At 35.4% G+C, this 14,322-nt stretch overlaps 1 protein-coding gene across 3 annotated transcripts in view; it reads right to left on the reverse strand.

Moving 5' to 3' along the window:
- Positions 1-14,322, reverse strand: part of NALCN (sodium leak channel, non-selective) — a 233,946-nt gene that overhangs the window by 187,565 nt on the left and 32,059 nt on the right. For all 3 annotated transcript variants that reach the window (XM_085306004.1, XM_085306003.1, XM_085306005.1), the window contains exon 6: positions 4,019-4,173. In XM_085306004.1, the coding sequence (XP_085162130.1) occupies positions 4,019-4,173 (155 nt within the window). The remainder of the gene's footprint in view (positions 1-4,018; positions 4,174-14,322) is intronic.

Below are 14,322 nucleotides of genomic sequence, written 5' to 3' on the forward strand. Positions count from 1 at the left end.
GTCTCAGCCCATTGGCTCTCCACACAGTGTTTTTGTTGCTCACAACTTCCAGGGTGTGACCAAACAGAACAGGCCTATATTTCAGTAACTTCACTCTCTCTACAGATTACACTGATAAAGCTGGTGAATTGGCTGCCTGGTGTTCTTATTTTCATTCTGCATCTAATCTACAAATACATATGTTGAAGAACAGCAGAGGCATTAGCAGTAAGTATCTGCTGATGTGCTCCAAGTTTGACAAATTAGCCTCGCACACATCAGGCATGAGTATTGTTTTACTCCTGGACAAACACAGAACAGAAGCAGGTTTTGTGAAGAGACGAGAAACAATTCATGCTGTATATCTTAATTTTAAAGAAGCTTTACATAGAATAATATGGCTATGTGAAACTACTCTGTGATGGGTGCAAAACTATTTGGTAAGTGTCCTTATGGCCAGTTACTAATGAAACATTATCAGAAAGGAAGATTATCAAATAAGGTTCCATCAGAGTCTGTTCTTGGTTTGGTTCTATTTACTTTTCCATTATTGACTAGGTTGACAGAAAAGAAATTATATACATCACATTTCAGATAAAAGTAAGCTAAAGGGTACTGCAAGCATTCAGGAGGAACAAATTAAAATTCTAGAAGATTTTGACAAATTGAAGAAATAGTCTGAAAATTAGAAATTATGCAACAGGGACAAGTGTAAGGTTCTACATTTAAAAAGAATCACGTAAACAAATACAGGATGGSAAACAATCGTGGTAGTTCTTTAGAAAAGTACACAAGGGCTGTAAAAAATCAGAAAAGCATATGAATCACCCACATCATGCTGCTGTAAAAATGGAAAACATTTCACTGGGCTGTAGAAATAGTAATACAGCTTAAACACACGTAAAGTACTTTGCCAGTACTCAATTTCAGTAAAGAGGTGAATCAGTTGGAGAAAGTCTAGAGATAGGCAATAAAAATGATTTATAAAACATAAGTCCTAAAGCAAGACTGAAAAATTTGGAGCTRTATGGCCTAGCAGGGCCCTAAAGGGAAGAAGCAGCATAATAACAGTCTTCGAAGATGCAGAAAAGCTTTTCTTAATGTTTTTTCTACATCCATAGTGATTAAGGTGAAAAATTATGATCTTAAATTGCACAAAGATTCAGGTTAGACTTTAGGAAAATCTTCTTAAGAGTGAGAATAATGAAGCACTGCAATAGATTGCTAGGAAAGACTGGGAAGTGTGCTTCACATGAAAGAATGATGGACTACATAATCTTGTCAAGATGTCTTCAAGCCCTATTTATAGTCTGTAACTATGCTCTTCCTTCAAAAATGCATGCATGCATGCATACATACATACATGCATAAAACAGATAAACAAAACACTTCAAAACTAAAGCCTGAAAATTAAATGCTTATGAAAATATTTTGTCAAGTACCAAAACGTACATTACTTTTCTACTTTTTATCCCTTTAAAGCCACAATCATTTATAAAAGTGGGAAAAGAATATGGCCAAAATTGAGAGACTTTCTAAATATATAACTACCTACTTCATATAATCTTAACAGGCATAAAAAAATCCATCAATTTAACAACAGATTTGGACAGATTTAATCTTCACCCTGTAATAAAACTGTAAAAATCCTCCCTTTTCTTTCTCTTCAAAGGAAAGTATCAGAAATGATGAAATTCAACTATGCATAACTTGTACTTATATGCAGCAAATGAAGTGGCACTAATTATACGGTAGCTGCCAAACTGCTATGCTCTTGTGATTTTTGTAATGATACATTTCAGGAAGCAACAGGACAGGCTGCATAATAATATCTGCAAGTAAAACATCAATGAATGTATACAATAAAATACTATAATTACACAGAAAAGATCTACTGCATTACTTACCTGTTAACTACATACAAAGGTGCATCATCAAATGGAGATTTATAAAATATTGATAAACTTGCYGGTTATTACCCTATTTTTAACATTCCTAATTTGAAGAAACTTATTTAACATTTTGTGGCATAATTGCTCTGTCTCATCCAATATTTTAAGGTTTAATGATCAGCTTTCAATTGATGTTCAATTTAAACTCTGGCTGCTGTACTGAGATATGCTTATGCCCTAGTTACCTATTTCTAGACAAAAATCACGTATCAGTGATAATTCTCCTATGTCTATTAGCAATCTTTGATCTTTAAAATGTAGGAAGACATATCAATAAAGCACAGGACTGGGACCCAGGAGACCAGAGTTTTAGTCCTGTATTTTTTTAACCAGCTTTCCAGGTACCCTTGGACTTCATCTGTCTTTGCCAACCTCTTTCCATTAGCAAAGAAGTACTGGCTTCCTTTAATAATCATTTTAAGCCTTGTTTAAATCATCTACCCACCTAAGCTTGTCCAAGGCATTGCAGCTACTTTTCTCCAGTGACCATGTAGACTGCTAGAATAACAGCATTCAGTGCCCTAGYAGGTATGACAACTAATTTTGCATGTCAAGATAAGAAGTGTAGTTTCATTCTCAGGCATAATTCTTCTGGTGACATGCTTATCCCCATACTCCACTGCCAAACTATCTCAAGCTAGAGAACCTGTGTGTAGATGTTTTTAGCTTCTAGTGTGATTAGAGCTTCTAGTCAGCTCATGTTTACCTGGGTATGACAGAATGCCACTAACTTAGGCAGCTGAAAGTTGTCTGAAAGATCACACAAAGTTGTCCTTTGAGATCTACCACAGACAAATTTATACATAAAATATAGGTACTAGTAGTACTAGTACAGCTAGCAGTACTGGTACAACAACKACACTTACGGATTCCAGGAAAAACAGAATGGTATTTGGATGCTTTCTCCATTTCTCATAAGAGAGAAAAAAAATACATTATGCTAGTTTCTGTTCAGAAACTTTTTAGTATCACAGAGTATCTGTTGTGACAGTACTATGAATCTATTTCTTGTAACCCTCTGGCTCAGTGTGTATATTCAGCTGCCTGAGTTGCCTCAAATGAAGTGATTTGGGCTTCAAAGGCTTTCAATATTCAAAAAAAAATCTTAGAGTATAGTAATTCAGTCATTAAACCTTTTTATTACCTTCAAGTTCAGCTAGGGCCAGGATAACAGTCTATTGTCTGGAGTTCAATCCAGGAAAAATGAAAAAAAAACAAAAAAAAACTTAATGCAGTCAGAGAGAAACACCAGAGAGAATATGACCGGTAGGCACACTTTCTCATTGGAAGGGATCTCCCTACCTGTGCTTATGAAAATGTACACTGCAGGCTCCTGTTGGACCTTTGTCCGTGAAATGCATGTGAGATAACCACAAGGCTCTGACAGGGTAGCTGCATATTTTCCWTCTGGGTATGGATTTTGCTTCAGCGTATTTTTGCCACATTTCAGTCGAATTATTGCTCTATGTTCCTATTCAAGTTTCCTTGTGGGGATGACACCACATATTCCAGCTAGAAGAGAATGTATTCTTTTGTTGACTTGTGGTGTTGCTCACAGAACACACATCACAGCTGTATTGCAAATCTGCTTAACTCTTGGTCATTTTAGGGACTCTAGTTCTCACTTACACATTTTGGATCCAGATTGCCACAGATATACATGCTCTCACTCTCTCTACCCCTGCCCTTTAGTACCAAGGTGATTATCAAAGCAGTTCTGGGTGTTTTTTTAATAGAATTGCTACTAAAATTAGCAAACAGGATGAATTATGAGGCCATTATATACTCTAAAATGAAACATAAAAAAACCACAGAAATTAGTCATTATATTTGCATACTGGTGATAACAAACTGTTGCCTCTTCTTAAATTAAGCCATTGTTTTAAAGTTATCTAAATCCTAGGAACCCAGGCAGTGTAAAAATAGGTTATAACTTTATAATTCCAAAGCAAACAACACAGCTTCTCTTTCTGGCATGTGCTACTTGAGCAGAATACTGATTGCACTTGATATCTTTTCAGCACAGATACTTATTTTATAAACAKTTTTAAATGGATACTGAAATGGATTTTACCAGTAAGACAGACCTATCTCATTAAAGCCACTGTAGCCCAGCTCTTGCCTGCTTAGTCCCAGATCTTCAAGGTCCATGCACTTAAATCCAGGTGGGCATTGGTAACCTTCTTCTAGCTCTCTGGAACAGTGGGTGTCTGGGATAGCTAAATTATTCCAAGTTACGTTTCTGTGAAAAAAAAAAGTGTTATATAAGCTCAGTCCATAGCAAAACTAAATACTTGTACGTGAGGGGACTAAGGCAAGAAGTATACTGGCTGTTATTCTCACTACTGGTTGTTCTTTGGAATATGTTATTTGCATTAATTCTGAATTAATTATGACTTCCCAGGACATACAGAAGAGTTAATATATATGACYGCTCTTTAACAGAATTTGGACACTTACTGCTTCAGATTCCTTTGAAAATCCTGAGAGTGTGTCCAACTGCAGTCAGTACTGTGACTCTGACTTCCACAGACATTACCTGAGGTGGCTTTGGCACTCTTCACAGTACTGTTATGGATGACTCACCAGTCATTCAAGTATATATTTAGTTTCTTGTACCTCGGTTAGGCCAGGTTTCTACTACTGCTACATAAGATAGCTACCTTTCATTGACATATCCAAGGATTCAAATCATTATGTTTTCAGAGTTACTATCCTGGTATAGCTGTGACTGACACAGTTCAGTTTCACTTCTGAATAAGGCCAACAACGGTTTGGTTAAAAAGGTGAAAAACTTGGACCTCATTCAAATTGATTCAAATAGATTTATATTGGTAAATGTAGCACTAAAAAACAGAAAGACCATGAGASAACGGGTAGCCCTGCCACCCAGTATGCTGGCTAGAGAGATGCTTCAGTCATGTCATTTTATTATTGCCAGAGGCTGGGCACTTGCCTTCCTAGCTCCTCTGGCACATGGGGCTATGCTGCTGGAGATGCTCTGTCATGCTGCACTGCAATAGGAACTCTGCTGGTGTCAGCATTAAGGGACACAGTAGCTAACAGGGGAGAGAACAAGCTTGTGGCTCCCCATTCGGTTCAATCTGTGCCTGCTGGCATGCACACATGAATAGATATCAACAGGTCCTCAAACTCTGGTAAGGAGGAGCTCAGGCAGTTAATTCCCACGGGCACTTATGGCACATTGTTCATTGTRGCAATATATAGTTCTTTGCCATGGAAGAGCCAGAATCAAAGACTGGTCACCCCCATTTTCCAAGAAGTTGTTTAGTTAGAGGTCACCTTAGCAAAAAATCCCTGTCCTGTTAGGGTTTACAAAGCAACACAGCACAGTACCACAGTGCAGAAGTGAGGATTCATGCTAGTTGTGCTATGAGTCAGCTGGATAAATCAAAAAGAAGTGCTGCAATATGTCACAGTTCCAACTCTACTGAATAAGTGCACARCTAAGAAAATCCATTTTTTGTCTTGCTTATATCTGACTCTGACCTAGCAAATGGAAATCCTGATTTTTGATTCAGTCCTAGTACAATTTCAAATTAGACTTGAAAAGCCAGTCAGGGTCAGTTCTAGCTTGAGGRAAAAAAGCAATTCACAGCAGTTTTTCATTCATGTTCAGGATGGTTCCTACTTCCTGCAGAGACTTTTGATATAAGACAACCAAAATGAACCACTCGAAGTTGAAAAGAAAATCCTGTAGTATGTACCCTCTTATTCTGAAGCCTCAGGAGGAATCTTAAAATTCATCATCTTTTTTTAATTAATCTGATTTGTCCACAGAACAGGTGAAACTTTTCTGTCTGCCCTTTAGTGTAATTAGTACCTTAYGGTTCTTCTGAAAGTCCCCTTCTTTTAATCTAACTCACAGATGCATTTTGACAACTAAATTGGGTGAACAGAAGCTTTAATTACTTTATTTTTCTTGCTTTTGTGCTCTGCATGCTGCAGCAAAAGATTAGTCTATATTTGTCAGTGTGAAACTGAAGCTTCCTACACAGTTTTTCTTAGGGAAATGTAGTGAAATAACCATAGCAGCACTCACTCTGTAGCCATTTCTGCATGATGCCCGGAGTGCCATACATAAATAACTTCATGCATGTACACATAAGCACATATAGTTCTAGCTAAGGTTTTATAGCACATCCTGAAAATTTAGCTGTGTCYCTAACTAGAAAGATGGACAGATATACAAGCATATGTGTAGCCATTTAACTTTTTGTAAACATCRTCAGCATACATCACCCAAGGATTTAAAAATTCAAACACTTCAGATTCATGATACTGCTATCTAAAATTATAATGTAACTATATCTTAAGACAATATTTTATGAATATTTTCAAGAATCAAAATTAATTCATTGGCACAAGCAGATTTAATGCCCAGGCTACAGCGAGTTAATGAATTTTACATTATGGCTTGCATTAGAAAATCTCTCTGATCCAAGAGGCTAGTGGTGTGAGGGCATATTATTAAAAGTATTGCTGTCTCAATCATTACAAGGTAAAGCACTCATTTTAATTGCTTCATTTAAACCTAGGTCATTTCTATATCATATTAAATCTCTGTCTGAAGAGAAAAAACTGTCTCCATGCACAGAGTATCATTTTTGCCAAAAGCAAAGAATCTCTGCTTATAATACTGTACCAATACAGGTATAGACTCTTTTGGACTGATGCCATTAGACAGTTTGTGTTCTGGTTCAGGAGAGGAAATAAGTACAAACAGGAACATCTAGCCTAGTAACAGCTAGAATATCACCAGTCATTTCCAATATAAAATGATTTAAAATGTTTTATTCCTTCATATCCTTCATATCCTTCATAGTAGGACAAACATACTCAACAGTATCATAGATATCATAGAACGGTAAGGTTGGAAGGGACCTCTGGAGATGATCTAGTCCAACCCTCAGCGTAGCCCATATGGGGACTGAACCCACAACCTTGGTATTAGCAGCACCACGCTCTAACCAACTGAGCTAAACCTGCCCAATCAATATCTACATGCTAACATGACTAATTTTAACTTTCTCAAAAGTTCTATACAGCAATGTGTCTAAATATCTTGCTGAATAGAGGCCTTGATAAAATTACAGATCCTTACAACATGAAAAAGGAAATAGTCCATTCTCATAGACCAACTGAATATTTCGGATCTATGCACAGTAGTCAATGTGTATGAAATACTCTATCAACCCAACAGGTGAGCTGAGAAATTAGTTCAGCACAGGAACATAAAGCATACAGAACTAGATATATGACCTCACATCCCTTGATTAACATCCTTTGGTAATAAGATCATTGTAAAAGACACAGGAATGCTGCTCTGACACGTTTTCAGCTGCCTGAAGAACGCTCTGACCCCATACATACATACACACATACATCTTAAGAACAACATGAAATAAAGTGTCTTGACAGCACATATGCTTTTTTGCTATGGCATCTATAACAAGACAGGTCTTTCAACCACCATAGTCATCTGAACACAATCTCTTCTCTCTGAGTACCATCTCTTTATCAGGGCTGTTCTTTAAGGAGAGGTTTTGACCTTAGTATTTAACAACTTAAAATTCCCTGAGATAACTCCTAACTTATTTGACATATTTTCTGTTAACCAGACCTTCTCKGCCAAGAATAAAAATGGAATACAAACAGGGTTCTTTTGTTCTGGTATTCTATTAATTTTTAAATATATCACCAGAAAAGTCTTTGGAAATTATCAGCCTACTCATGCAGCTCCCAGATCCAGAAAATTACAGGAAAATYAAGAAGGAAATATATTGATAAGATATCAAGAAATTGCTTCAATTACTGAATTAGGAAAAGAAGTCWATAATGAAACATGAATTAGCTAGAGTAGAATAATTTTCTACATTAGTACAGAAGAATTGCATGTCTCTCCCCTTGCCAAAGCAAAGCCTCTGCAAGGCTGCTTGCTAAAGAACTACTACCTAGGTAAAATTACCATAGCAGGCATAAAAAATGGCTGTCAGATAATGAAGTATATAAGTAACAACTGTGCAGCTTCCAAGTAGAGAGCAACACATTAACTGGGATCTCAGAGGAATTGGCACTGGGATCTATGCTATCCATTTTCGTTAATGACCTGGGGGACAGTGTGAACTCCACTTCATCAAAATCTACACAAACCATATGCTGAAGGATGACAAATACCTACGAGAATAGAGAACGACTTCAGAGTTCTGAAGAGCTTAAAGGCTACTCTCAATAATTGTGATTTAATGTCAACCAGTGAATTCAGAAAGTGATAGAATCTACATGCAAAATGGAGACTGCTCTATAGAAAGCATTAATACAGAAATAGGCTTGAATCAGGTGATAGATAAAAGACAGATTTTTCTTTTAGATATCAAGATTTCATAGATTCAGCATCCTTTGATGTTACCTGAATTTAGATGTTTAACTTTTGAGCACTCAATTTTGAAAAATGTGTTTGATTTCTATACATTTTTCTAAAGATCATTTCTTATTTTGCAGTATTGGCGGAGCACAAGCAAAAGCACCACGCCACTGAGAAGGTGTAGAAATGAGAGAAATAAACCTAAAACAAACACTGAAGTTCAGACCTCTATGACCTTAATATGAAGTTGGAGTCTGGAATGAATTGGTTCTGGGCCAAGATCACTCAATAAGCATTTTCTGATGAAGCAATACTGAGACAATATTGACTTTAAACACATTATCTCACTATTAATACTGCTCTCTTATTTTAAATAGATAAATGGCATCTAATTCACTTGTCTTTATTCTTAAAAGTGGAGTCATTACTTCTGTGAAATAACTTCATTGTAGTACTTTAGATAACCATTATAGACTATGAATGTATTTCTAAGCCTTAAATTTTGTATTACATCAGTATTTTATGAAATGAGGTCTCATTTACAAGCTGGATTCATAGTGGGAAAGTAAGGCCAGCTATGTGATGAGCATCCTGATTTTAACAATATTTTTGGAGATTTTTTTTGATGAACAGAATATAAATTTAATGTATGTATAAACTGGCAGACTAAYGATAACTGAACCTCTCAGGTCACAGATCTGATACACACAGGGTAGTAAATACTAATTTCATAGTCAGCATTTCCAATACATTTAGTTGTACAAAAGAATACATTTTCACATCAACTGCAGAATAAGCTCTATTTAGTCCCAGACACTTTGCATTTTAGACTGAATACTCTCTCCTGCAATTGAGTCTACGCAGAAGGCAAGATTTGGTGTTCAATTAGGCTGTCCACTGTTAGATTGCTAGTGCCATTTGGGATGCCTGAGGATAACCCACTTAACCTCTAGCTGCTGATTCAGGAGGTTACAGATCTCTGTTGGTCTCATGTTATAYCTGAAAGTTTTGGATATATTAGGTTATTTCAAGCTGCACTAAATACCTACATGGATAACTGCATCAATTCCTTCAAGTTAAAAAATGATGGTTCCTATGGCCTATAGGTTATATGATCAGCTCCCTAATTTGCTTTCCACCTTTACCACCCTCCAATTTTAGTGCACAGAATCCTGTTTTCTAGTCARTAGACTTTCCTAAAAGAAGGCAAATTACTAAAATGCAAATGAATCCTGTGCAGAAGGATGTTTATAGTATGTCCTGTTAAAAGCTCAGGTAGGTCAGGCTCATTACTATACAGTTGCTGCTATCACTAGGTAGCTAAAAAATATTTCTTTTATATTTCAAGTCAGGTCTTCTTTTCAGAGACACTAGAAATTTAGAAGACTTAGAAGGAAAAGTGTTTTCTTTTTAGTTGGCTCCTTGTGAAAAACAAAAGGGAGGAGGGATTGAAGTTTATTTATTGATTGGTGATCATGAAAACAATCGAAGTATCTAGACAAACTTCCTTTTGTTTGCCTTTTTAAATGTGACTTTTTCCCAAATCCATATATTAAAGCTTACTGGACTAACCCAGTCAATTCCATTTTCTCCACTGGGAAACTCTGAACATACAACAGCTATTAATGGATGGTTGCTAAATTACTTACTTAGACTAATGCTCTTTTTATAGAAAGACTTAGCAGTAACACCACTAGTCCCTGGGAACTGTTAGAATATTAATATCATGATATAGTCATTAGATTTTTTTTTTTTTTTTAAGAACTTTGTTTCTATCATGAAGACTTCTTTTTAAGCATTTTCATAATTATTGTCGCATTACGGTGGCTACTTAACATGGAAGATGTTCYTATCTAAATTAGTGATACTGATATTTCTAAAATTTGCAGTAGTAATTTATCATCATTATTGGGCACATTTTTTCAGAGAATACTCACTGTCAGCTAACTCTCCTGTCACCAAATCCACACACATATATAACCATAAACTTCAGTAGAAGACAGTCATACAATAATTGAGTTCTCTTGAAAATCTTTTACTAGATCTTCCAGTTTATATGGAAAAAGCTTGTAACTTAGAACAATGCTACTGTTACAGTCATTACAAGTTCTAGAGAATACAATAATAGGATCATCCAAAATCACTGATGATAGTTGAAGAAATTTCAAAGAGTACCTTTCTGGCTTAAGAATTACAATTATTTCTAAGTACAATTCTTTCTCTGATGTTTTATAATCTTTGCATTCTCATGGATCATTTTTTAATGTTTTGATTTACTTTTTGACAAACTTAGGACTAAAGTCATCATGGACCATATGYAGAGAACCAATTTCCTGGTTTTAGTTGAAGAACAAAATCTGTTTTATCTTTTAAACTGTAAGTGTGAAAACATCATCCATATTTAATGTTTCTCGTAATTATATCTGTAATTATAACTATAAAGCTTTCAAGCCTTCTGGTAACAGATTGTCTCTGATGCCTATTTATTATTATTATTAAAAGATGAAGATAGGGCACGCTTCAAGGGCTCACGACTTTAGGTACACTACAAACACAAAGTTTAAGCTTTGGCAACATTCCTTTTGTTACATTTTAACTTGGCAAACACAGATTTTACCACTCAAGAATTTGTTACTGAGAAGGATATTAGACAATGTCTGCTAGGGATAATTATATTCAAATCAACAGGCCCAAATAACTGAGGGTATCTCTCATCTCGTCTATTAATTTTTAATACATTTTTTTAATAGCAGGGAAATTCCAAAAGAATGCTAATATGCCATTATTTTAAAAGAAAAACAGCATGATTCAGCCTGACATCAATCCAGATAAAGGAATGAGAGAGCTGATAYAAAGTCTAACTGATATAGAATAAAGAACATGAACAGAATTGATGGCCATTACTGTGGATTTACAGAAAATAATTCTCATTATACTAATAAGATTTTGATATGACTTCAGAATTGTCCACAGAAATTTTGTATCTTAGATTTTGTAAGGCAATTTAGTCAATAACATATGATTGATTAAAAGGTTCGCACTACATAATATCAATAAAACACATGCTAAACAGGCTGAAAACATGATTGATTCATGTCTCAAAAAATACTTCCCAGTGAAAAGATCATCTATATCCTACATAGTAGATCTTGTATGATCTACTATAATCAATGAGGTAGAAAAAAAGGAAAAAACAATAATATAGGTAGAAAGATAAACAACAATGAAGACAGGGAAGTAAAACAAAGATTTCTYGACCTTTTGGTTATCTGAATCAAGTAAATACAGTCAAATGCAAAGTTATATGGGTAAAATTACTGAAAGCATGCTGAAACTGAAAGCAAGCCTAGTCTACACAATAAAGGGAAKAAAAGAGGGTGGAAAGACTATACTGTAGAATACAGATAATACGTAAGTTTGAAAGGGGAGAATAAAATAGTGCATTCTGTTATATTTCTCCTAATAACATTGTGTCAAGAGAGCCAGTGCCTTCCCAAACTATCAGCATGAATGTAATGAGTTGATGCTCCTCTCTGCATGGCACTGGTACAAATTATGATGAATACTACATACAGTTTTGTGTTCACGTTTTTAAAAAAAGATTTGAAAAAGTGGAGAAAGAGTGTAGAAAAGCTATGGAAATGAGAAAATTGGAGAACACGTTTTGCAGTGAGAGACTTAAGTAGCTAAATCATGTTAGTTTATTAAAGAGCACATTGAAAGGTGCCTAAATTATTTTGTTTAAGTGGATTCACACAGAGAAAATATTGGGAATTAAGATTATTAGTAATCTAGCATTAAAAAAATGCAAGAAGTCAGACAAATTAGAATGATAAATTAGAACCATACTTTATAACAGTGAAAATTATTCACTTTTGGTGTGAACTAACAAGCTCCCCCCCGGTGAATTATTCTTCTGCTGAAACTTTTATCAAGAATAGATTCATGTTTAGAAGACACACTCAAGTCAGCTGCAAGCTATAATGTTGCATACAATGGAAACAGAATGAAAGGTAATATAAACCTGTAATTTACAGGCAGATAGACTTATTATCTAATTGGGTTTTTTTGATCCTAAATTCAATATATAGATACTGTAATATTTTAYTACTGTTAATATATTGTCTTCTAGTATCTCTGCCCCAAGGCACATCTTAYTATTTATTTCAGATCTTTTACTGATTATTTATATGCTCAGTTTCAAGTTTTGGTATATATTTTTCTGATACTTTTCACAAAGTACTCTCAGCAAAGTGTTAAAGCTTCAGCCTTAAAGTTCCTACCTCTCAACTGAATCACTAGAAGGAATGTCACAATAAAAGGCTGTAGCTCTAATTCTTATCCCACCTTATTTCAGGCAATGAAGAGAAAGAGAAAAACCCCAAATCTCCAGAAGATGATTTGGATGCTGGTGGGTTGAATCGCATTCCAGAAGTACCTTTCTGCAGAAGCTAGAAAAGGAATTTAAGACATTTACGTTCCTAACATAAGTGTCAAAGTCAAAAAATGGTAATTCCATACATAGATCATTGTGATAGATCATTTGTGTTATGCAAAGCCAGTGCTGCCACTGCCCATATGAGAACAGGATGGTTGCGGATACTTAATGGTTTTGACAACCTGTTGGTTTGATTGCTAATTACTGGAATTAGAGGAAATTAAATTCAAATCACCCTGTCACTACTCTTCAGAGGAACAAGGCCACTGAAGTTATCCACAGAATAACAAGTAAGAAAAATAAATCTTTCCTATTGACAGTTCTGGTATGTATATCCAAGCACTAGAAAGCAACGTTCAAAAAAGAAAACGCAGAAGTCCTGGTATGGATTTGTTCTTAAGGTAGTATGCATAAATGATGCTCTTTTGAGATTTTATGAAGTGTCATCTGCCACACAACCATATGACAGCCCACCTTTTTGATTGCTACAATCAGTCATCAGAGAGCTGAACTCAAACAGCAATTCCAAGATACATTTACTAACGCAAGACTTGTTTCATAGGAAGCAAAATAATGTAAACTAATAGAATTCACAGAATGAAGGAAGCTGTGGCTATAAGAAAGTGCTAATATACAGGAAATAAAAAAGAGTTAAAAACAAAATCTATCTAGGTTGCATGAATCTGCATAATTTCACTGAGGTGTATTAAATTAAGCTGATTTACATGTCGAAGTGATCTAATACCTATAGCAAGCATTACAGTCCAATAAAGCATTTCTTTAGAGAATATTTTAGAAGAGTGAAAAATGTCTCAGTTCAGGACATGAGCTCAAATGTATTAGACAATCTAAAATAAAGACTGCATACATTCTGTCTTTGAAGTATGTTCAGAATCAATTCRAAAAAATCTAAGTTTGTGTATCAGACTTACCTCAGTTGTATACATAAAAATACCTTCTGATCTGCTGTCTATCAAATATGGGGACAAACATAAGCACTGTACAATTTGAAAATCATGAGTCTCAAGCTGGGATTCACTTCCATCAAAGCTCCCAAGTACTTTTGCACTGGTCACTCACAGAAGTAAAATTAGTCACAACTAGAAAGCATTTGGAAGTTTCTCTTTCTGGTACACTCTTCACCATGTAGTTTTGCCACTATAAACTTTTAGCTTTGGCATGAGATATGGTAATCCTCAACATCTTAAAAAAAGTTGATGCTCTGATTCCAAATCTTAACAGTATGCGAAACAAGTTCTTTCGTAAAGCTTATGCTGCAAAGTGTTGAGACCACACGCAGATGTCTGCATCAAATGCATTCACATAGACTAGTGACTAATGCAACATCGGAARGGGCAGAAGATGCCACTGCTAGCGCGTAAGAGAAGTAAGGGAGCTGCTATCACTGAGGACCTAAGAGTAAACTTTAAACACTACCCAGCTAACTCTGAATGGAGTTCAGCATTTGATGGTAAGAACTAGTCCACATCAAAACTCTCATTTTATCCAGGAGAAAGAGCCTTCATCTCTCCATGTGCTCATACACAAGGTTGACACTAAGACTAGTC

Source organism: Rhea americana, unplaced genomic scaffold, assembly GCF_003343005.1.
Source record: "Rhea americana isolate MKP2758 unplaced genomic scaffold, rheAme1 scaffold_23, whole genome shotgun sequence".
In the NCBI taxonomy this organism is placed as follows: domain Eukaryota; kingdom Metazoa; phylum Chordata; class Aves; order Rheiformes; family Rheidae; genus Rhea; species Rhea americana.